The sequence below is a fragment of the Camelus dromedarius genome, chromosome 11 (assembly GCF_036321535.1).
Source record: "Camelus dromedarius isolate mCamDro1 chromosome 11, mCamDro1.pat, whole genome shotgun sequence".
Taxonomy (NCBI): domain Eukaryota; kingdom Metazoa; phylum Chordata; class Mammalia; order Artiodactyla; family Camelidae; genus Camelus; species Camelus dromedarius.
This window is the reverse complement of record NC_087446.1, coordinates 63,539,086-63,563,261: the sequence shown is the minus strand read 5'-3', so window position 1 is coordinate 63,563,261 and position 24,176 is coordinate 63,539,086. Positions and strand designations below refer to the sequence as shown.

General features: G+C 58.2%; 1 protein-coding gene and 1 pseudogene across 1 annotated transcript; one reads left to right on the top strand and one right to left on the bottom strand.

The window, feature by feature from the left end:
• Window positions 1-1,178: 1,178 nt before the first annotated feature.
• Window positions 1,179-3,170, top strand: LOC135322486 (thiol S-methyltransferase TMT1B-like). The gene is made up of 2 exons (XM_064491284.1): window positions 1,179-1,725; window positions 2,822-3,170. The coding sequence occupies exons 1-2, from the start codon at window positions 1,228-1,230 to the stop codon at window positions 3,056-3,058; spliced, it is 735 nt and encodes a 244-aa protein (XP_064347354.1). The 5' UTR covers window positions 1,179-1,227; the 3' UTR covers window positions 3,059-3,170.
• Window positions 3,171-3,541: 371 nt separating this feature from the next.
• On the bottom strand, window positions 3,542-22,613 carry LOC105106632 (integrin alpha-7-like; annotated as a pseudogene).
• Between the last annotated feature and the right edge of the window lie 1,563 nt (window positions 22,614-24,176).

Below are 24,176 nucleotides of genomic sequence, written 5' to 3'. Positions count from 1 at the left end.
CTCTAACCACCACCACCACAACAAAATTCAATGACACAGTCAAAACAAAAGAATAGTTACACATTTTAAATAAATGAATAAATATCCATTCCACAAGCAGGTGATGCAAACATTTGTCCACACAAAGACACGTATGTAAATGTCCGTAGCAGCTTTGTTTGTAATAGACAAAAACTGGACACAACCCAAAGGCCCATCCGCAACTGAATGGATAAATAATCTGTGGTATATCCACAAAATGGGATATTATTCAGCAATAAAATGAATGCCAAGTTGTTGATGTCCTTTAAGTAAAATTTCCTTCACCATTATGCATTAGCATTATACAAGAGGGGGATTATAACAATCTAAAATCTCACAAGGACCATTTTCCAGGGCCACTGATGACCTCTAGGGAAGGACTGAGTTTAAACAAAGTCCCTGATTGGGACGGGAGCTCAAAGTCCACTGCCTCTGTCCTACCGGTCAAACCCACTGATGTCACCATCCCGGCCGTTGTGGGCCCCAGAGAAGAGGTCTGGGGACAAACCCTGAGTCAGGCGCGGATGAACTATTTCAGGAAGGCGTCTCCTGCACTGTGCTGCTGGAGCCCGAGTGGCCCCTGTGCCGCAGCCCAGCAGAAAAGTTCTGTGACAACCCCCCCACCCCCACACCCCTACCCTTCCACCCCCATCCCTCCCACCCCCACCCCCTGGTTAAGACACATTCTTCTCTGTGTTTGGCTTGTATCTGGGGCAGAGGCAGGCTACCGTTTACAAAGCCCTGGGGGTGCCAGTGGCACCCAACCAGAACTTCCAGCTTGCATAAACCGAGCAGAACCTGAGGACCGAATCAGGCCAGGGCGGGCTGTCGTGAGTCAGCTCTGCTGGGCATTTGGCCCCTGCAAACTGTGATCAGAGACATAGCCCCCCTCCCCCTTCTCTCCCTTCTGAGATGGTCAGCACACACCATCCTCTTCAACTGGGCAGAGCGCCCCGAACTCAGGACACACTGGCGCCACCTGTTCCTTCGCCTCCCATAAAATCTGCTGAAGAGCTTGTGGGGGCTTGGGACCTGTGCCCTCTGGAGGGATTTCACAGATCCACTCCACCCGGCGAGGAGGAAACTGCCAAGTAGGAGACAGGGAGCAAAGTCCTACCGCGGGGCAAGAAGAGACGCGCATCTGCAGCGCCCGGGCAGCGCGGAAAGGCCGGCCACCAGGGAAGCGCCGCTCCCAGCCGGGCTGCCATGGACGCCCTGGTCCGGCTCCTGCAGCTGCTGGTGCTGCTCCTGACCCTGCCCCTGCACATCATGGCTCTGCTGGGCTTCTGGGAGCCCCTGTGCAAGAGCTATTTCCCCTACCTGATGGCCGTGCTGGCGGCCAAGACCAACCGGAAGATGGAGGGCAAGAAGCGGGAGCTCTTCAGTCAGATAAAGGGGCTTGCGGGGGCCTCGGGCAAGGTGGCCCTGCTGGAGCTGGGCTGCGGCACTGGTGCCAACTTCCAGTTCTACCCATCTGGCTGCAGGATCACCTGCCTGGACCCGAACCCCAACTTTGAGAAGTTCCTGACAAAAAGTATGGACGAGAATAGACATCTCGAGTATGAACGGTTTGTGGTGGCTTTCAGGAAGGACATGAAGCAGCTGGCCGATGGCTCCACGGATGTGGTGGTCTGCACCTTGGTGCTCTGCTCAGTGCAGAGCCCAAGGAAGGTCCTGCAGGAGGTCCACAGAGTGCTGAGGCCGGTCAGCAGGGAAGGGTATGGGTGAGGGGCAGCAAACGTAGCATTGGCCACCCCAGTGTCCGGGGCACCCAGGACAGGGAATCTCGTGAACTAGTGCATCTGACACCCGTCCATCCCCATCTGCTGGTGAGCAGGAAACATGACCAGGGCTGGATGTGGAAGCCCACAAGAGAGCCACCCAGGGAAGTCGGGGAAGAGGGGAGGACACCTAGGGGTGGGATGTTTACATTGAGATCCCAGGGATTAAGCAGGGGCTGGAGGGAGTGGGGCAACTGACAATGTTCCAGGTAGAGATATTAGGGGCAGTAGAATCCCAGTAAGATTGGGAACTGGGTGTGGAGAGAAAGGAGTTTAGGACGGTTTCCAGGTTTTTGGCATGAGCAGCTGATGGAGGGAGTGAGGGAAGGTAGAGGGAAATGCCTTTTGCAAGATAGGAGAAACCTGCTTTGAACTCTTTAGGTCTGAGGTGCCATGGAGGCAGAGAGAACCCAGAGGTAGTTGGAAGTCCAGATTTGGAAGTCAGAAAAAGAGTGAGCCTGGAGATACAGATTTGGAAGTCACCAGCTTTAGCTGGTAAATTCCAAGCACAGAGGAGTATGAGATCACCTAGGGAAGGCACAGCGAGGAGCGAAGAGCTGGAGGAACCCCAGTTTAATCAGAAGCCCAGTGCAAGTTTTCCCCGAAATGCTGGCTGAGATGTCCAGGACACGTGTGTCTGGCTCTCGGGAGGGGGCTCTGGGCGAGCATCTCTGTATCCAGTGAGATCTCTGGATACTGGTTCTACGCCTGCCCTTCTGTCTGGTTCTCCGCCTGCCCGTCTGTCTGCCCACGGTTATGCTGTCCTTCTGGCCGTCCTTTGAGAATGTCTCACCAGTCGTCCCCAGTCAGTCACGGGAGGCTCATCACACGCTCTGGGCGGGCAGCCGGAGCCGGGGCGCAGGAGGTGTCACGGAGCAGGATGGTTTGCTCCCCGAACTTGAAGACCAGCACCTCCCTCTTCACCAAGAGGTTTCGGGCAGGCGTGGCCGGCGGGACGGAGGTGAGGTTAGAGGCAGGCGGTGGGTGGAGCAGGTGAGTGACACGCTCTTCTCTCCCAGGGAGGATTGTTCTTTTTCTGGGAGCATGTGGTTGAGCCGCGTGGGAGCTGGGCCTTCCTGTGGCAGCAAGTTGCAGAGCCCACCTGGAAACACATCGGGGATGGCTGCCGCCTCACCAGAGAGACCTGGAAGGATCTGGAAAGTGCCCAGTTCTCCGAACTCCAAATGGAACGCCAGCCCCCTCCCTTAAAGTGGTTGCCTGTTGGGCCCCACATCATGGGGAAGGCCGTGAAGTAAGCCTTCCCCAAATCCTGCCTGCGGTCGGAATGATCCCACCCATCTGCTGAGTCTGCCTTCTCCTGAGAGGATCTGGGCAGAGAGAAGCCATCCCCCCACCACCCCTCCCCCACCCCACCCCTCCCCCCCCACCTCTGCCTGGGGACTCTCCAACCCTTCCTTCTTCAGTGGAAAAGCGCTATTGCTCCCCTGACCGCGGGGAGGGAGCAGTTACACCCTGCCGTACCCCTAGCTGCAAATTCCTGGATTGGGTCTCCCAGTTTTTGCCCAACCACCCCAGGACAGCTGCCCTTTCCTCTTTCTGAGACCACACTCAAGTGCCCCAGGACCTGGTCACACAAGTCATGATACATGTGTCTGTGCCAGGCCCCCAGCACTCCCTCCCATCACCACCTTTGTCCTGAGCTGTGTGCGTGCAGAGAAAATCTGCCCTCTCCTGCAGACCCTGGGCAGGAGGTGGCGGGACTCAGTAAAGGAGCCAGGTTTTGTACTCAAATATTTTTTAATATACAGACAAAATCTGCTAGATTGATGTGACAAACTAAGGTCAGAGGAGAGGGGAAGCTAGGGAGGGAAGAGCCCCTGAGTCAGCGACATAACCTCCTCCCCACCCTCTGGGCTTAAGGCACTTTTGGGGAGTCAGGTACTTGGGGTTCCGTTATACAGGGTGAATGGGAGAGGGAAGGAGTAGGGTCCCCTCTCCCCACCTTTGCATCAGAACATCGCTGCCCTCCTCACCCCCCCATGACCCATCCCTGATTTCCCCTCTCACCTAACAGCATCCTAAGGGGAAGTTTGGGGGGTGGTCCTCATGGGGGGAGAGGTCTGTGCCCTGTGGAAACAGATCCTGCCAAATCCTGATGGGACACCAGCAACCGGGTCCCGCCTCTTCACCCGCAGGAGCCGTCTCTGGGGAAGGGGTGGCGGGGGCCCACGGGCCAGCTGGGACAAAGGAGGCTAGGCAGTGCTTGGCACAGGGTGGCCATTGGGGCCCAGCTCGGGCTGCCCATCCCCAGCCAGGATGGGGTGCGCGTCGGGGCCCTCCCGCCAGGGGCTGCCCCAGTTGTTCCTCAGGATCGTGCCCGTCTTCTCCTCCTTGAACTGCTGCCGGTCTTCCCGCAGGATCTTCACCGCGTGGTACTGGGGCACGGCGGCTTCAGGGTACCGCACTCGCTTGAAGAATCCCATCTGGAAGGACACCAGGCCAGACGTGAGGAGCCTGCGGGGCTGAGGTCCCTGGGGCAGATGCTCAGTACAGCCAGCTGCCTGCCTCCAAGGTCCCTGGGACAGAAAGGACCAACGGCAGCAGGAAGGAGACAGGCTGGGCGGCAGCCAGCGCAGCAAGCAGCCCCCACAAGAGCCACCATCCATGCTGGGTCCCCAGGTCCTCATTCACAGCAAGAGAAAGACCAGGAGGGGACCTGAGGTGCAGGACCAAGGACATCTCCCTTGGCACCTGCAAGAGGGGCTTGAAGGTAGAACATCAGGACTGCTGACCCCAAAGGTTCCCACGCCCTCCCAAGCTTTTAAGAGGCCCAATAGCATCCCCAGGAACACAAACGAGTTCGGAGGGAAAACATGGCTTCCAAGACCCATGGAAGCTCCGGAATAATTCCTCTTCAAGCCTGTGTGCTCGTGCGCTGGGAGCACCCCCCTCGGGCTGGCCCCTCCCTGAGTCATGAACATGCTGGCCCTTCCACACCAAGATGGAAACGTGCCCCTTGCACACTCACGCTCAGGACTGCTCACACTCAGGACGGCCCAAGACTCCTACATGCTCAGACTGCACGGCACCTCCTTGCACGACGGCCTGCACACTCATGCCCCCAGAGGACAAGCACGGCACCTCCCTGTACTCCCACATGCTCACAGCCCAGGAGCCCACCCAACCCTGGTGCGTGCCCCCGGCTGTGTATACGCCCCCTCATGACCTCACCCTGGTAAGTCCCTCCCACCCCAGCTCCTAGAACTCACGCCCCTGTGCAATCTCATTTCTTCACCCTGCACATTCCTGGTCCCGTGACTACTGGGAGTTTCTCACACTCACACACATATATCCCCACACACGCACACACATATCTACACACACACATGCTCACACACAATTACCCCACAGTCCCCGGACCCCCGGCTTCCATGGCCGAGGGCTGCACAGCCAGACGGGCCCAGTGATGGTGGGAAAAGATGAGCTCTGGCTGCTCCGATGGAAGAAGCCACACTGGGATGTAAGGGAGAAGGGGAGCAGAAGAGGAGGAGGATGGGAAGACTGGAGAAAGATGGGGGCCCCCATTTCTGCTTGGTCCCCCTTCCATGCAAGCAGGGAGCAGAGAGCCAGTTTCTCCCAGGCATCAATCTCCCCTAAAAAGAGTTGGCAAGGTTCCCAACAGCCTGGACGCCCAGAGGCCTGGTCCACTGATGACTCACATTTGCCAGAGCGTGTGCTTGGTCTATGGTCCCAGGGAGGAGGGGAGGGGCAGTTCCCCATAAAGCCCAAGGGCGCGCATGGTTCCGCAAATGTAGCATATGGTTCAGGGGATGACCGCAGGTGACGGGTGTGACTGTACGGACATGTGCTCGTATGTGCTCTCAGTGGAGCCCCAGATGCAAACGTGGTTCTGGCTACACTCTGTGTACAAGCACGGTTCCCGGTGGAGCCTGGTATGCGCAGGTTCCGAGTTCGGTCCTGGAGACAGTTCCCTGGAGGCAGTTCTCCACACTGGTTGGCTCCCTTGGCCACAGCTTCCTTCCCAGCCTTACTTGCCATGCTCTAGTAAAATCAGCCCACATTTCCCTGCCTCCATGGCTTTGCCTCCCATGGTCCTTTTGAAAGGCACAGACCCACCCATTCACCTCCCCACATCCAGACCCTGCTACCCCACCTGCTAAGGCCCAGCTCCGGGCCCCCGGCTCTCAAGCTCTCCCCCTTTGAACTCCCCCTGCACTCTCCTGACTTAGTACCTCTGCCTTGTCCTTGACCACAGGCTCCCCTCCCCCACGAGACTATAAAACCTCTTGACAACGAGGTCTGCACCTGCCTTATCTCCGAACCGTCCAGGTCCCGACAGGGTCCCTGGTACGTGCAGGGTAAGGGCTCAGTGCAGATCTGCTGAAGAAATGGGAGTGTGGGTGAGAGAACCACACCTGGAGAGGCCACCTGCCTGACAAGGAGCCCAGCCCCCGCCGGCCTCCCCCTCCCCAAGCCTCACCTTCCACATGAGCAACACCAGTAGCGCCAACACCAGCAGCCCGGCCAGGAAGCCAGGAGGATGACCCACCAGGGGACTCCTTCTGCCACCACCGCCACGGGGTCCAAGTATACCATCACTGGGATCTGGGGAGGGAGGGGTTCGCAGAACGAGGGCTGGAGCATCAGGAGAGAAGAGATGCCCCGGCCCCTCCTCCCCAGCCCTGCAGCTCACCACCGTGGAGACGTCTCTGAGCAGCAGGTTCTTGATGGAGGACTTCACGGTGATGTTGGCTCGAACGATCACCTCCAGGGACTTCACAGCTGAGTACTCCTAAGGGAGCAGGGAAGGAGATCCTCCTCCTAAATGCCTAAGGTCCCCCTCCCCCAGCTTCTGAAGCTGTAAATGGAAGAGGGTGTTTCCGCCTGTCTTGGGCTGAGTGTGCTGCATTTGGACACAGAGGAGGTGGGAGGAGAAGTGAGTCCCCAAGGGGCTGTTGGGGAAGAGGACGCCCAGCCCGGTGCCCCGGCCGTGCTCTCACCTCCTAGGAAGGTGCTGTTCCAGAGGTGGCCCCAGACGTGCAGCACAGCAGCGCGGTCAAAACTGTAGAGAGGGCAGCTGAACACCATGCAGTTGGCCGTGCCCCGGGTGCAGTCCTGGGGACCAGGACAGGCGAGGCTCTGAGCCGCGTGGCCCCACCCCACTGAGCTGCTCAGGGCCCAGCACCCTCACAGTCATGCTCACACAGACACTGAGTCTGCCCAGAGCCTTCCCTCCATCCCTCCCTGAGCCCCCCTTTCCCTTGGCTCCTCATTCAATATCTATCCCATTTTCCTTACTTGGCTTCAAACCCCCTTCCTCCAGGAAGTCTTCCCAAATTAACCCTTGGTCCAAAACAGCAGCCTACCCCAAATCTGGGCTATTCGGCATTAAGATGCATGGGGAGCAGGGAGGACAGCAACAGGCAGAGTAGCTTCCCCAGGTGCCGCTTCTGCTACCTAATGACGGTCCCATTTACTGAGCATCTACTATCTGCGAGGTACTTGCCCCATTTAAATGTGCTACTGTCCTGCAATGTGCATATTACCATCATCTCCATCTTTCAAACTAGGAAATTCAAGTTCAAAGAAGCCAGGTGACCTCCCTCAGGTCACACAGCTAACAAAGCTGCTAAGAGGTGGAGCAGATATTTGAACCCAGGTCCAGAGTGGGCAAAGCCGCATTCCTCTGCTAAGCCCAAACTCACTGAAGGAGGATGAGGCTGCCCCAGAGCCGCTGGGGGGCAGCGGACTTAGGCCCTGCTCCTTCCAGGCCTGACTTAAATCCATTTGGCCCAATCCCACCTAATGGCCTGTTTGCCTAAGATTAATGTTCTATTTATCACACTTCGTATACAGAAGACTGGCTTTGACAGTGTTTGAACTCTTTGCATCATCCTTTATTTTGCCACTTTGGAGCAATTCAAGAATCCTTGGTCAATTTGTCTAAATGCCATTTTTAGTAAAAGAATCCATTTCAAAGTTCTTATCAGAAAGGGAGGGCTTTCCGAGGAAACCAGTCACATGGGGAAGGCCAGGACTAGCCACATATCAGGGAAACAGCGATGACACAAGCTCTTACTACTCCTGAGGCGCCTTCGTTTGCTTCAGGTCATGCTCTCAGGGGAGCAGGGACGCGGAGGAAGCCCCGAGAGGGATGGGGTGTGACAGTGGAACTCCCTCCCAGACAGCTGACACCAGAGCTGGCCCCGCCGCTTACCTCCCCCTGCAAAGGCCTCTTTGACTCTTCTTGCTTCTATTGCCCTTCCTTCCGCACCTGGGATTCACCCCCTTGCCACCAGACCAAGTACCCTGCTGACCTGTGTCCCCTGCTCACTCTCCCTGCCAGCACCGCCCTGCAAGGGACAGCACAGAGCATGCGCTAATCTGCTCAGTAAGTCTGCCTGTGGAACAAAGCTAGGTGACACAAGTAGGAGAAGGGGGGCAACACTGCTCAAAAAGGAGAGACAATAAATCACGTGAATTAGAACTGTCGGAAACCTAAAGCGTCCTTGACATTGTGAAAATCAAGCAGGTTTCCTTATGCAAATTGACTTTTTGTCGAAAAAGAATTCAAAAGAACAATAAACAGATCTCAGAGGTGGCTAAGACCATCCCACCTCTATAAACCGTGATCTTTCATCCACAAGATGAAAAGGCTATAGGTAAGCGCCTGCCCTGGAGTAAGCACCTGGCGAGCGTGGAGGGGTGGGACTTTGGCGTCCGCAGCTGCCTCACAGGCGTGTTGTGCACTGTCCTGTCAACTTGCCCAGCTGTCAGACCATCGCACCTCCCCACGCGCCACCCACCGTCCTGACGCACCATTCCCTCCCCACCACCCGCTTCCTCTATCATACCACGCGCCCCCTCCCCCATCCTGGCTGCACCAAGTTTGCCCTGCCCACACCAGGATGACGTTTTTCTTCTCAGCAGAGGACACTGGCCACCAGGACGTGCTGGGCTCCGGCTGCTCACGAGGCTCGGGCTGCTCCGGCTGCCCCAGCTCCCGCCGCCTCCTGTCCCTGCTGTCCACATCCTGAGGTGGGGAGGGGGCCCAGTGAGGGTCCCTCCAAATGCAGCAGTCCTGAGATGGCATCTCCTACCCACCACCTTCCTCCTGGCCCCCCACCTATCCACACACCCCCAGCCCACAGCGTCCTTCCCCAAGTCTACCCCCCACCCCAATTCAGCAGCCCCGCCCACCCAGCCTAAGCCTCACCAGGTAGAGGGCGTTGGGCCTGGGGGAACAGAGCCCCTTCTGCCCGGGCCCCTGCCCGCCCTCCAGCTCCACCCGCATGGGGTACAGCAGCCATTTCCCATTGGCAATCTCATGGGGCCACATGATGTTGAGGAAGGCAGAGCCCAGGGTGTTGAGTGACTGGCCGTGGTTGGAGACCTGTGGGCACAGGCGAGCATGAAGGCCACTAAATCCCTGGGGATGGAGAGCACGCAGGCTGTGGGGAGGCCTCAGAGAGCAGAGTCTTGACAAAGACTCAGGATCCTAGATCCAGGCGCCAGTCTCTGCCCGCCCCAAGCCCAGGAAAACCTAGAGATGCCACTAGGGGTGTGGGAAGGCCCCAGCCGCACCAGGGCAGAGTCCGAGAGAGAGACAGCAGCCCTGCCCCCGAGTCCCCAGCCCCCAGCTGAGGCCCTAGGCAGAGCAGCTGCCCTGGGCCCTCATGGGCCCCCCAGACCAGCAGGTGAGACGGCCGGCCAGGGCTGAGCAGGAAATGGCCAACTGAGGCCCCAGCACAAACACCTGCCCACAGCCAAGGCCCAGGAGCTGAGCGAGGCCTCGAACTCGCTAGACCACCATGCGGCCATATGGGAGAAGAGCCACAGCTCCTGGGGCAGACCTCAGCCCCTCCTCTGTGCCAAGGAGGGGCCTCACCAGGACACTCACCGTGACCTCGTACTTGACCTTGCTGCCCACATCCCGCTCAGACCGCATGGCACTCTCACCCCGCACCACGCCAGAGAAGAAGAGCTGCTGGGGAATGGCCACCCTGGTGAGGAGGGGTCAAAACGGGGGCTCAGGAGGCCTGGGGCCTGATGGAGGGTGAGGGAGAGCCCAGGCTTGGGTTTGGGAGTAGCAGTGCCCACCCCTCTGGCGGCGGTGCCCCCCTGGGCAGGGCTTACCCCGTGATGGACAGCGACAGCTCGATGAAGCACGAGCTCGGGCAGAGACTGGACGCAGCTCCTGCTCGCTGATCCTGGCGTGTGGCAGGGCGGGCGTGGGCAGCAGGCACAGACACCACCCCAAGGGGTCAGATGAGGACAGTGAAGCCCCTTCTAGGTGGACTTCCAGCCAACTTCCCCCACCATCACCCACCCTGGCCCCACCAGCCTTACGTGGCTAACAGCAGCTCCACCTCTAGCTCTGCGGTCTCAATGGTGATCCCTGAGGTGCTATAAGGATGAGGTAGAAGGTGACCTGGACCAAGGACGGAGCAGGATGAGAGTCCAGAAGGGCGAGGGGCTTGAGGAAGGATCGGGGGATAGAGAGCCACTTTGATAGGGACAAGGGCAGATGTGCCAACCTGGGCGCCTCTCTTCATGGGGTTCCCCAAGCTCACACTCAACGTGGGAGGCATTGCCATTGGACAGGCACAGTGGCTTCTCCTGGAGTGGGGAGAGAAGGAGAGATCAGCTTGGGTTGCTGGAGCCCCTGAACACCCCACGCCTACCCTGCCCAGGTCCTCACCACAGAGTCCAGGGCCCGGACTCCTGAGTAGTGCAGAGAGGCAGGGAGGGTGACCAGGAGCTGGGCCTCGTGAGCGTCATCCCCATCGGCCTGGGGCTGGGCTGGGTCCGAGGGCAGATTGGTGACCTTCAGCTCCAGGCCGATGACTGGCTGCCCACTCAGTGCAAACAGGGCTGTCGTCCCATCCGCATCCCTGGAGGGTCAGATCCCACTCACTCAAAGATCTGAACACCTCCCCCGGCCTCCCCCTCTCCTGCCTCCTTCCCCCAGGGCACACCCCCTCTCCTCCCGCCTGGGTCTCCCAAATCTCAGACTTAGGCGAATCACGACTTGGAGTCAGGGGACCTCCATTCTGGTCCCAGCTCCACCACTACCCGACCTTGGGCAAGTAACCTAACCTCTCTAGGCCTCCATTTTCCATTTATAAAGTGGGACTTACAAGAATTCCTATCTCACAGGGTCGTGAAGACTAAAAAGAGAGATATATGATATGTGAACTGTATGTTTGTGTATATATGTACATATATGGTGAAGGCCTGTCATTCCTTGCCAGGGGAGCCCCTGTGGGTCCACCACTGCCCCCATCTGCAAACTTCTGAATTATCAGCAGGTCCCCCCAGCCATCCGCTTTCTCCCTGCAGACTGGCGCTCCTGAGGGGACTTCCTTCCGATCCTGGAGCTCTTGCCTTCCCACCCCGCCTGCTCCCTTGCTCCGCCTCACATGGGCAGAGGCTGAAACTTGGTGTCACTGATGCGGGTGCAGAAACGGGCGTGGACCAGCCGCAGGTTGCTCTGACAGATCTTATCTTCCCCACAGCCTTGCTTCAGGAAGTGGATCTGAGGAGAGATTCGAGGAGGGTCATTACTAGGGGGTGAATGTGCCTTGCCTAGGTGGGGTAGAGGATCACAGGGGTAAATAGCCTGTGTTCAACTCGAAGACCTGTGGCTTCCCAGCTGTGTGATATCGAGCTGGTCACTCAACCACTCTGAGCTGGGGCCTCATCAGCAAAATGATGGGAGAATTACGATGTCGCAGTAGAGGCTAGCAGGCTAGTCCAGAGCAAGGCCATATTTCCTCGGCCTTTCTCCTGTGTAACTGAGCCCCAGACTTAGAACGCGAAGCGAAGAGCGCCACTGCCAGACCGGCCGTGAAACCCATGCAAGGAGCTCCACGCTCCCCTCCAGCATGCTGGGATAGAGGTGGCCTTGGAGACCACATCTGAAGACGGCAGAGCCCCACACCCCTGCGCCCCTGAGTGCCTGCCTGCCCCTCCGACTAGCAACTCATGGTCACATGGGCCAGGTTTCATCTGGGGTCCCCCCTGTTACAGCATCTAGAAACAGGAGGAGATACCGGGGTAACCGGTGAAAGGGTCTCACGCGCTGTGAGTGCGTGTCACTGGCGAGGGGCCACGGCTCCTCTTCCTGGGCTAAGCTGGAACCCAGGCTCACCTCCGTCCGCTGGGTGCTGGGCGGGTAGGCATTGAGGATGGGGGCCGCTGGGGGCAGCCCCTGGCCAGGAGCCTGTCGCCGGAGCCGGGGGGTCGGGAGACTATAGGACAGGGTCACCGCAATGGCCCGAAGCTTGTCTTTGACATTCTCCTGGGAAGAGAAAAGACGGACGTGGATACAAGAACAACCCCCAGCCCCAGCCCTGCCCAAAGCCCCAGCCAGACCTGAGACAGATCTGGAAATTCGGAAAGAGGCTCAGGGAGGTGAAGGAGAGAGGTGGAGAACTGGGCAAGGAGGAGGGAGAGCGACTGGGGTGAAGGGAGGAGAGCAGGGCTTTGAGAACCAGACGTGAAGACACAACCTGCTGTCACCATCTCCAGGGAGGACAGAGCTTAACAGGAGACGCAAGAAGGCAGCGGTTGGGGGGTGGGGGTGGTCAGCCCAAAAGGGAGCCTTCCCCAAGGTCGAGATCTTAGAATGAGGTGTGCGTGTGTTAGGGAAGAAGCTGAGAGGAAAGCAGGAAGAAAAAGGATGTGAGAGTGACCCTCAGGGGCCAAGGGGGCAGCATGCACCTGAAGCTGGAGCGTGGTGTCACCACAGACTCCGTCACGCTGGCGTTTCAGCCACATGGTGCCTGAGGCCTGGTGCTTAGGGTCATCCGGGCCACGGCTCAGGAAGATCACAAGGGGGACCTGGCCCCGGAGCCTGCGGTCTGTGTCCCCATCTAACGTGTAATCCAGGGCTGTGGCAGGTGGGAGAGGAGGAGCCAGTGAGCTGGGGAACGGCTCCAGTCGGCCCTTCCTCCACCTCGGGGGACGCACTGGGAAACCCAGTGGGGTGGGGGTGGAGGGGCCTCACTCACCCACAACAGGGCTGTAGCTGCTGGGCGATGCGACGTAGCTGAAACAGACCCTTAGGTCCATGCTGCGGGGACAAAGGCGAGGCTGACAGGCCAAGGTCCCACCCCGACCCTGCACACTCCTGCCCCAGCCCCAGCCCCAAACTGGGCAGAGAAAGGGAGCTAGAGGTGCAGGACTGGGCCCTGGGTGCTCCCCTCCGCCCTCCCCTGGGATTCCACCTCACCAGACTGAGTGGCCGCCGGCATAGTTGGGCTGTTCTAGGTCGATGGTTCTCGGAAGGATAGAAACCTCGTGGGAGACACGGATGACGGGCCTGGCCCTGGGGAATGGGGATTGGAGGGCACAGGAGGCATGAGAACTTGAGGCTGGGAAAGCGGGGAGCCGGTGGACTCTCCAGCAGCAGAGCTGGCCCGGGGCGGGGAGGATGGGGGGGGGGTGCTCCGGGCCTCGGGGAGAAAGAGGGCAGAGCAGAAGGAGGGCTCACCTGAAGAGCACGGCCGTGTCGGCCAGGGAGCCCACCAGCAGGTCCGGGTAATGGTTCCCATCCACGTCCAGGCCGCCCGACAGGGAGTAGCCAAAGCTCTTTATGCCCACGGCCTCGCCCTCCAGCACCTGCGGGGCCAGACCGTCGGTCTCCCACCCACCACCCCCGGGCCTCTGCCTCCCCTGCCGCTGCTGCCCCGCCGCCCGTCCCACCCACGCCCGTTCCTGGTCCCGCCACTGCCCTCACCTGGGAAGCTGTGACGACAAGCCCCAGGCTGCTCCCGTGGTAGATGAAGACTTTCCCATCCCCATCGAAGGGAGCCCCCACGGCGATGTCTGCGGGAGCAGGAGAAAGGCAATCAGACCTGGGGGGGCAGGGGGCGGAGAGGCACAAGGTCCAGCCCCAGCTTTCCCTCAGTCACTCAGCTCCATGTCCTGTCTTCCCTATCTTGCTGAGCGGCTACCAAGTCCTGGGCGCCTTACACGCATCACGTTCAGTCCTCTCAGCTACTCTCTGCAGGTAACGCTAGCTCAGAAAGGGCACCTGCCCAAGGTCACAAAGCTGCCCAGGTGTGAGCCTAGGCTGCTCCCCTCCCTGGGCCCTCAGAGGACCTTCCTCTTGACCTCAGAGGTACTTCCCCACCCCTGCCCTGCCCCCTCCCTCCCCTGAGCCTCTCCCGGTCCCAGTCACACCTGGGAAGCCGTCTTGGTTGAGGTCCCCCAAGACAGCCAGGCTGATCCCAAACATGGAGTCGGGGGAGCCGCAGAGCCGGAGAGGGGAGACCCCAGCCCAGTGACCCCCCCTGGTTCATATACACATACACGGCACCCCCCAACTCTTCTTGGAGCTCAAAGAAGTAGGGGGCACCCACTACCAGGTCTGTCCAGCTAAGGAGAGAGGAAGACAGCCAGTGTGGAGTCCTCCCCAGCCTGGGGAGTCAGGAGGAAAGGCCAGAGGCCCCTCACCCTTCCCGGACCCAGCCTCCCCCAGGCTCCACTTCCCTCGGCCCTCTCTCACCCATCATTGTTGAGATCAGCCACAGCCAGTGAGTAGCCAAAGCCAGAGGCCAGGCGCTCCCCAGACAGTGTAACTTCGGGCACCAGGCGGCTGGCACTGTCTTTGCGCAGAATGACCACAGCACCCTTGTGGTTGGCACGAGGGGCCGCTGCCACAAAGCTCAGCTCCTCTGCTCGCATCAGCGCCTTCCCCGAGTCAATGGAGAAACCTGAGCGGGGGCGACCCACTAGTAAGCGCCCCCCCACCCTGCCCCTCTCCGAGCAGGTCGGAGCCAATAGGTGGAAGGCACCTGCCAAGGTATCCCCACCACGGCTGCACCACTCCTCCTCCCTTCTGGAGGCCTGGCAGCCCTCCCCACCCAGATACTGGGGGCTGGCACAAGGGTTGCGGTGAGGTCGGCCTCAAGGACTGGGGAGGAGGGAGAAAGGCCACTGAGAAGGCCAAGGAGCTGGGTGGGGGGCTGTGGCACTGGCAGGAGCTAGGGCAGGTTGCCTCCCATACAATTCCCAGGGAACTGCTCTCCCCTCTGCACACCCAGGAGGTCCCCATTCCATCCAATGCACCTTCCTTGCCCCCAATTCCCACCATCCACGCAGGGAGAGAAAGTCTTCACATGGATGGGAGGGGGGAGACATGGGGGAGTAGGGGAGAACTTGATTCACCCAAACATCTCCCGGGCCTCATTTCCTCCTCTTCTGCAGAGGGATGCAGATGAGACAATGAGAGGGACTTACCAACACAGCTGGACCTGTCTCCACACGTGCCCACCATCCCTCCCTCAGAGGAAGGCCCCCAGAGGTCTAGCTTCCTTCCTTCCCGGGACAGTCCCACCCACCTGGACCTTCCTCCAGAGACCCCGGTCACAGCCCCCTAGGCTGTCACCCCTGGGGCCTCTTCTCCTCCGTCCTGGTTACTGGGCTCAGCTCTTCTCTGTAAGTTGGGCCCAATGGGTATTTCCCTGAAAGTGTGCTGTTGGGGGGCAGGGCAGGAGAGGAGGGGAGGCCAGGCCAAGCCCCCAGGGCCCAGGAGGACGTGGAGGGGCGCTTACAAACCTAAGTAGCTATTCAGGGCCAAGTCTCCGGCTGGTCCTGGGAGCCGGTCAGCAGGGTCCAAAGTTTTATACACCAGCTGGTCAGGGTCTGAGCTATCAATGTTGGTCACAAAGAGCAACCCTGCGGGGGATGGGGTGGGGGTGGGGGGAGACACCAGGGAGGGACATCCGGGGAAGAGGCCACAGAGTGGAGAGACCGAGGCAGACGGAAAGGCGAGGAGGAGGTAGAAGAGGAAGAAGTGGAGAAAGAACATGAGAGAGACAAAGAGACCAGAGAGATAAGAATCAGACAGAGAGACAGAGACAGAGACAGAAGGATGGGAGCGTGGAGAGGGAGGATGAGAGAGAGAGGAACAGAGGGTTAGAGCAGCTCTGGGCCGGGGAGGGGTCCCTACCGAAGTAGCTGTTGGCAGGGACCGGGATGAGGCGGGGGTCCTGCTCCTTCTCACCCCCCGCCTCGTAGGGCCCGTCGTCCAGATGTGCCAGGTCCACTGAGCCCTGTGCACAGAGCTCCACCCTGGCCGTGCCTGCAAGGACAGATCTGTTAGTGCCCGGGGCAGGAAGTGAGGTGCACCCCCAGGCCGGCTGTTAGACAGGCCCCCAGGGAAGCCCCTCCTCTCCTTTCCAGCCCTGTCTCCACCCCCTCCCCGGCCCAAGCTGCCTGGGGTCCCCCAGACTTGGCATCACACTCACCGAGTGTCAGCCTGGCCAGCGGCAGCGTGCAGAGATGGGAATGGGAGTGATGAAGGGTGGGCTGGTGTGTTGGAGCATGCGCACCCCGGCTGGGCAGGTGCCCAGCGGTGGATGTGGGGACTCGTGCCAGCCTGTTGCAGAACACTCAGCCATTCGAAGGAGTGGAGATAGCCCCATTCGTGAATGTGTGTACACTGGCATGACGGTGGTGGGAGGCGTGGCAGTGAACTTGTGGGCATGCTTGGCCACGTGCTGCCCCCAGTCCCCTCTCTGAGGTACTGGGACATTTTGGTTCCCTTCTCCCCTCCCCCAGGTGTGACTCACTCTTCCAGTTATAAGTTCCCGGGGCTCCAAAGAGGAGGTAGTGGCTGTCTGCAGAGAAGGCAGCGGCCGTGCCCTGCTGGCAGAACCCAAACTGTTCGTGGCCCTGCGGGCGCCCCTCACAGAACTTCCACTCCCCACCATCCAGCTCATCATGGATGGCCAGGTCTTGGCTTAGCACAAAGCAGCGACCAATCACATCCCTTGTCTCCAGGATCTGGTCCACTTGCTGCCGCAACTCGTATCGGTGTGCACAGGTCTGTGCGAGGAAAGGAGCCGTCATTCTACTGCATGGGCTGGGGACCTACTTGACCCACATGCATACATGCACATGTTTGGCAGACACTGGTTTGTGTGCACACGTGCATCTGCGTAGGTGCACACACATCCACACACTCCTCTGCCAGCATCACTTGGGTACCACTGCCCAGCCAGTGTTAGGCAGGTATATACAGAACCCCCATCCTACCCTCTCTGCACCCGCTTCCCGGCCCTGGAGGGAGAAGCCCTTGCTCCACGTTCTGCCCAGGCGCCCACAGCACAGCGAAGCCAGCACACAGAACTCGTGCCTCCTTGATCCCGCCATACGTTGGACAATCCCCAACGTGCCCAGCTTGGTCCTGCCTCTACCCCTTCCCAAGTGCCATCACCTCATCTGCAAAGAGCTCCCTTCCCTCTCCACTCTCCAAGCATTGCTTATTCTTGAAATCCTGGCTCAAACCACCCCCACCTGCAGGAGTCTTTTCTCTCCTCTCCTCCCTCAGACTTTCATAGACTGGGGACTGTACCACTCACTTAACGTTAACCACATCCTGCCCCGCAGTGACTTGTATTACTGTGTTTGTGCGTGTTAGCGATGACACAGAGAAAGAGAGAAACAGACACAGAAAAAGAGAGAATGAGAATCTCTGCAGCTAGGCAGCAGGGTAGCTGAGGCACGGGCCAGGCTTTTCCCTGTGTTCACCTGTCCTCTTTCAGCAACTAGCACAACACCTGAGTTTGACAAATGAGTGGCTGAATGAACAGATAGATGTTTTTAAATTTCTAAGGACAGGAACTGTGTCTTATGCTTTTTTATATCTCCCTGAGGTCCTGGGAACCAGACCATCACACCATATGGCCAACCTGAGTTCTGTAAGCACATCTGTGTATATACACACTACACACACACAGATATACACTCACACACACACACCACCCTTGCATACAGTCAGAAGATGTACTCACCGCAATTATATTACTATTACAGAGTCAAACTATTTTTCCCTCTTTTTAAAAATTAACTTTTGTGACTTTTTTCAATAAAAATGGTAAATATTAAAAGTGAAAAAAAATGTGGTACTCACAACAATCTTGCCCCCAGGCCCCTGGCTCTGAACACTGACTCCCAACCACTGGTTCTCCTTACTCTCCTTCTGCACATCCGCTAGAGGCAGGACACGGGGAATTAGGGGAAGGGAGTGGAGGGGCCTCCCCTCCCCCCGTCATGTGCTTCCCCCCACCCGACCCCCACAAGGCCCTCATCTCCCCGGTCGATGTCCACCCTGGAGCAGTCAGTCTCTTCCAGGCTCAGGGGGTAGGCAAAGAGTCCTCTGGTGCGATTCACCTGCTGCCCAGGCAGAGCCAGAGCCTGGGGAGCGCCCGCCAGCAGCCTGCGCGATGGGGCAGGAGTTAGTGGCTGGAGCCCTTCACCTCCCCAGAGCTGCCCAGGCCCAGCTCCTTGGTACCAGCCAGAGTGTTGGAGGACTCAGGAAAAGGGCCTAAAGTCAGTTTTCCCATGTCCTGGTAAGGGCAAATTAGTACACTTGGCCATGCAACCATCACTTTCCGTACACACATACTACCTGGATGAGAGACCACATACATAGTTCACATACATATTTCACACACACGCATGCGCGCGCGCGCGCGCGCACACGCACGCGCACACACACACACACCCCAACTCAAGCAGCCTGGCCAGCACTGCTAGTTTGAAAGAACCGCCTGTTCCCAACACCTGATTCTGACCAGGCCTTCCCTACCCACTCCCTGGCCCCATCCCCAAGCTCTGCCCTCCTCAGCCATGGGTCAGTTGAAACCTTCCCAGAAATGCCAAGAATGCTGGGAGCAAAAGTAACAGGAGCCCAGACTGGCACCATAAGGTGGCCTAGGAACCAGCTTTGGAAGCCAAGCAAGAGACTAGAAATGGCTCTGCCTCCCCCACCCCGTCATCGGGGGCCCATCAAGGACCCACCCACCACCAGCAATCCTGCCGGCCCAGGATTCTGTCGGTCATTCCGGCTGGTATGGAGGTAGGGGCAAGTGCCTCCATTCCTGCCCATTCTCCCCCCACATCCTGAATCCCCTTCCCCATCCTCCCTTCTCCTCCCCACGTCCATGATTTTCCCCACTTCTCCCACCCACCCTGCCCCCACCCAGTCTTCTCTCCTACCTCCCCCTCGGATGCTTTCCCAGATACAACTTTCTTGGCAGGACAATTTTCCATGATCACAGCCAAGGCTTCTTCCCCAGGGAAGGACTGTGCTGGGAATGGAGGCTGCCTGGGTCCCCTAGGGCTGAACCCCTGGACCAGGAGTGAAGGAGAGAGTGAGGCAAGGTGACAGGCACCTAGCTGGCTACAAGGATCCTCTCTTCGCAGAGGGAGAGACTCAAAGCGGCAGCAGAGCAAACCCCAAGGCCTCTCTCCTACACTCTTTTCCTCCGTCTCCCTTGCTGACGGCCAAGGCCTGAAGCTGTGCAGGGCAATATTGCAGACAGGCATTCGCAGGGCACCATGCCAGTTCTGATGGGGCACAGAGCCATTCTCCCTTCCCACAACTCCTTTCTCTTCGCAGCTGTCATCCCATGTCAGAGCCAGCGTCAAGAGAGAGAAGGGGGTGGGAAGTGCAAGGGAAGAGAGCAGACACTGGGCACTGATTAACAACAATTTATTGAGAATCTATCACCTGCCGAGCCCTGTGTCAGGCACTGATGAGACAAGGAAGTAATATTTAGTCAGCATGTACTACTGTCAGACCCAGCCCTAGGCTAGATGCCAGGGATATGAGGAACTAACGTATTAGACTCTCTACTGACCAGAAATTGACACGACATTGTAAACTGACTATACTTCGATTAAAAAAATAAACAGACTCTCTACTGGGTGCCGGGCACCAGGCCAGGCAGGTTACCTTCACCAGCTCATTTAACCTTCACAACAGTCCTCTGTGAGGATTCTTCTCCTGTCTTTCAGATGAGGAAACTTGCCCAGAGACATTAGTAGTATGCTAGAATTCAAACCCACATCTGCCTAACTCCAATACCCGTGTCTTTTCCACCACTCAATGACTCGCCACCTCCAGAAAAGGGAGACGGAGATGGGGAGAGGAGGGTACCCTGAGCAGAAAAACAAACTGAGTGGCATAGCCAACCTTTGGACAAGTCTGCGGTGCCTCACCTCCACACACAGGAATGGTGACCCCATGGAGGACCGGGGCTGTCTTATTCATCTTTGCACTTGCCCCCTAGGAGGTGTCCGGATGTGTTCACTGAACCCGCACATTATGTAGGCTCACGGAGGCAACCAATGCCTCAGCTGGTCTGTGCATAACTAAGTACCAGGAGAAGCGAACAACCAGTGCTCAGTGCTCACATCTCCCCTGGAGATCATGAGCTGGGGTCGGGCTGGGGGATCCACCTGGAGGAAAGAAGCTGAGTGCATAGCTATGCCCAGCCCCACGCAGTGGAGAAGAGAACAGACCATGCCTCCTGGAACAAGAGTTCCCACATGCAGCCACTCCAGTCCCTCCACCTCTGCCCCTGCCACACACTCCTTCCTGACTTCATCCCATGGTCCTCAGCCACCCCAGGCCTCTGGACAGAACAGTAGCCACAGCTGCAGCCACTGCAGAGAGAAAGACAGAGACATGCTGGCAGCTGGGAGCAAGGGACTCCTTGGGAACCTGGCTTAGTGGAGGCGAAGGAGTAGCCCACTACCTCGGTACCTCTCACCTCCCCACACACTCCAGCCTCCAATCCAATCCAGCCCTCTCTGGCTCTCAGTCTAGGTGGCCCTCTGGGGAGGGTGCTCGGCCTGGAAGGTTGGCTCAGCCCAGGGGGTACTCTAGCCAAGCCGTTGGATCGGGGCTCTCTGTGAGGCACTAAAGCTACTCTCCAGCTCCGTGGATCACTACACAAGAATAAAAGTACCAGCATTGTCATAGCGCCCACTACAGGCCTGTGCTATTCCCAGCATTTTCCATATATTAAGAACTCTTTCAATGCCCACAACTCTATGTGGTCATACTATTGTTCACCTCCATTTTACAGTTGATGGAAATAAATGAGGCTGAAACCACAGCGCAAAGAAGGTTAAACTTCAAAGTCTCATCTCGGGGCCAGATCGAAAGACATCAAACTAGGTAAGGTTTTCAATCAGCAAATTCTGGGGCAGGTGAACTGCAACTCCAAAGCCGGGGGGACTTAGCAAGGTACCTACCTGGCCTCTCATGTGCCACCAGATAGCGAAGTGCCCCCTGCTGGAGCAAGAGCAGGGTGAGGGGGTCAGGCCCCTCTGGGAATGCCCCAGGCTTGGCTCTGGGAGACAGAATCAGGGGCCACCTTCAGAGATGAAGGGGAAATGACAAGAGACCAAGCTATTAAAAATAACCTAGAATTTGCCTGGAAATAGCTCAGAGTTCAGCATGTCCTACAAAGGCCTCCAGTCCTGGAACTCTGGCAGATGCGGGGAGAGAGGTGAAGGGAGGGAGACAGAGATGAGGGAGGAAGCAGAGAGAAGGCTGAAGAAGAGATGAAGTCAGTAGCTTTCTATCACTCCCAAAGTTTGGGGGACCACTGACCCTGCTCCCTAATGACAAAGGAAATGGAAGAAGAAAGATCAGAACTAGCCCCTCCTCCCTGAACAAGGCAAGGGAAATGAGCTCTGGGCCCTACCCTCTGCCCCCAGGGCAACAGCAGTGGGGAGAAGAGAGTCCCAGTGGGTAGCACTGATCCCAGTAATGGACACTTAGTGTGGCTTAGGGTCTGACCTAGGAGAGAAAAGCCCCCCGCCCCTGGCGGGAAGGGGTGGGAAGCTTTCTTCCCCTTCCTGCCTCTTTTTCACATGGCACACCAGAGCAGGAGCCAACTGCACAAGAAGCATGACAGTCACAGGCCCCACACACAACTGTGTCCTTCTCCCCCGGGTCCCAAACTGATCAGAAACTAACCAGAATTGTCCTCTGCCCCTCACTCCTCCCCGCCTTCCCCCACTGCTGAGATTCCTGGAACTGGAAATTTCCTGAGGAGGAGAAGAGGGAACCGCCTGGCCAGCATCCTTCCTGGGTCCCCCTCACTGCTGCTGCCGCTGCTGCTACAGCTCTGGGGGGCTCTGTTCTCTGCCACTCTCGATCACCAAACCACCTAGTACAGATTGCCAGACCACCCCCGCCCCCAGGTCTTCCGAGCCTCTCCTCCCAGCCTTCCCCGTGGTCTTGAGCCACAGAAGCAGCAGGTCTCCCCTGGCCTCCCAGTGTGCTGCTGCTCTCATCCCACCCCATGGCACTACTCTGGCAAGAAGATATTTATGGAGTCTACCCTCCATCCCTCCCATGGCACCTTCAACCTCTGTCCTTTCGCTCTTCTGCCCTAAGCAGAGGCAAAACGCTCAATCTCCCTCCCTAGGGGAGTTCAGTCCCCTGAAGGAGGGGAGCCACAGGCCCTGGGACTGGAACAAGGATGCAAGTGGGATGAAAGGCAAAAGGAGGTGGCTCCTGGCCAAGACAAGAACCTTGCTCTCAAACCCATCCCCAAAGCAAGACCCTGGGTCTCAGACCCAAGACAGACGAGACAAAGCTCTAGGCTGGGGTATCGGATACCTGTGGTCAGTCTGAGTCTTGGTGGGGTTGGAAGATTGAGAGATGGGGCAGGGGGGTGGGGTGACTGTGGCTCGGGCACGGGTATTCTGGGCGGGTGCGGTGACTCACCAGCTCTGGGGTCGGGGCTGCAACTGCCCACGCAGAGCCACAGAGAAGCCGAAGAGGCTCCCCGGCCCGCCCTCCTTGCGCAGGGCGCCCATCACGTCCAGATTGAAAGCTACAGCCCCTGGGGAGAGCAGTCCAGCGAGCAGGGAGCCGAGAAGGTAACAAATTCTAGGGGCCCCCCAAGGATCGCGGCCCGGAGTCCCGGCCATGGAGCGAGTCCTGGCTATGGTGCGACCCCCGCGCGCTTTCGCCCAGAGTCCCACGTGTTCCAGGGCGAGTCTCTGGTCTCCGAGTCTCGCTAATCCTTCAGGGGGGGTCTCCCAATCTATCGCCTCATCACCCCGCTCCTGCCACTCCGCCGCCCCAGCACTGGCAAGACGCCTGCTGCAGCAGCAGCAGCAGCAGCCAGGGGTCCACTCGGGCTCCCGCCTCCGCTCCCACAAGTGCCGCCCTCACCCCGCCCTTTGGTGCCGCGGCACGTGGAGGCCGCCGGGAGCCCTTGAGGGATGCCCAGAACGGCAGCTCTTGGTGGGACCTCGCTCCCCCCCGCCCCCCAGCTCCACCTCAGCTTCGGCACCGCCCCCGTCAGCGTCAGCGGTCTCCCCTTCCTCCCACTCTTGCTCAAGCCTGCGAGTGGTGCAAGAGGCCGGGGGTGGAGGGGGGCGTAGAAATTTGGATAGAAAGGGGCCAAAAAAGAGAAAGGGAGAGGGGAGAGATGAGAAGTGGATGAGGCTAAAGGCCAGTGTGGGAAGACAGATGCAGACAGAAAGAGAGGTGATGAAAGGGTGGTGGTCTCGGGCCTGAGTCCGGTGTGGTGCCTTAATGCTCCCTTCTCCCCGTGGACACACAGAGCACCTCTTCTGCTGTTCGAGTCACACCCTCTCCCATCCCATTCCATCCACCCCTCAGAGCCCGGCAGTGGGTGGCAACGGCTGTGCTAACCACGTCGAGATGCTTCAGGGGAACAGAGGAAAAGACAGGCACAAAAAGAGTAAAACTGAGCAGGCCTGGAGAGGGGAGCAAAGGAGGCAACAAGAAAGAAAACAGAAAGAGAAAAGAGATGGAGAAAGAAGGGCAAGACTTCGATCAACAAGGGCAGAATGAAAGGAGAAAACAAGGAAAAGACTGATCCAGGAAGAGGAAATTAAGTCGGCGGGAGGAGGGGCTGTCAAAGAAGGGGGAAGATGAGAGACTGGACCCTAGAGACGGAGGACAGGGAAGGGTGCCTCCAGATTCCAGACCCTTCCCAGGGTACATTTCCCACCCTCAAAAGGGGAAGGGATTGGAGGGGGCAGAGTCCTGGGCAGGGGCTGGCTGGGGCTTTCCAGGGATGTCCGCAGGGATCGGCAGACCTGTCCCTCTGCATCTCCTCCCCCCACCCCCCAGGCTGAGACAAAGGCAAAGGGAGAGAGGACATTTTCCAACTCTGCTATTTATAACTCCAATGCAGAAATGGGGCCGGGAAGGGAGATAGGAAATAACCTGGCACAACTGGAACCTCACTTGCTCCCCTCCTCCCCTTCCTAGTTCTCTTTCTTACCAGGTGTTGGTCTTGAGTATATCCATCTGTCCATCTTTCCCTTCTCTCTCTCACTCTCTGGTTTTGTCTCATCCCCAGCTCTGTCTTTGTCCCCTGTCTCGTCTGTGTCACTTGGAATCTTTCTAGACTATTTCCCAGTGTCTCTAATGTTTTCTCCACCCCTCAAACACTCTCATATTCTTAAGATTCTCTCTTTTCCCCCTTTCTTAAAAGCTCCCATACGTGTTTTCCCTAATTCTTCTTTCCATATTCCCTTTGACTCTCTTACTTCTTTGTCCAGGATTATACTAAAATAACAAACAAACAAACA

What these genes read in the sequence shown, in the direction of transcription:
- LOC135322486 (XM_064491284.1), top strand. Translation starts at nt 1,228, where the DNA reads ATGGACGCCCTGGTCCGGCTCCTGCAGCTGCTGGTGCTGCTCCTGACC. An exon ending in TCCACAGAGTGCTGAGGCCG is followed by an intron (nt 1,726 to 2,821) that starts GTCAGCAGGGAA and finishes CTTCTCTCCCAG; the next exon opens with GGAGGATTGTTCTTTTTCTG.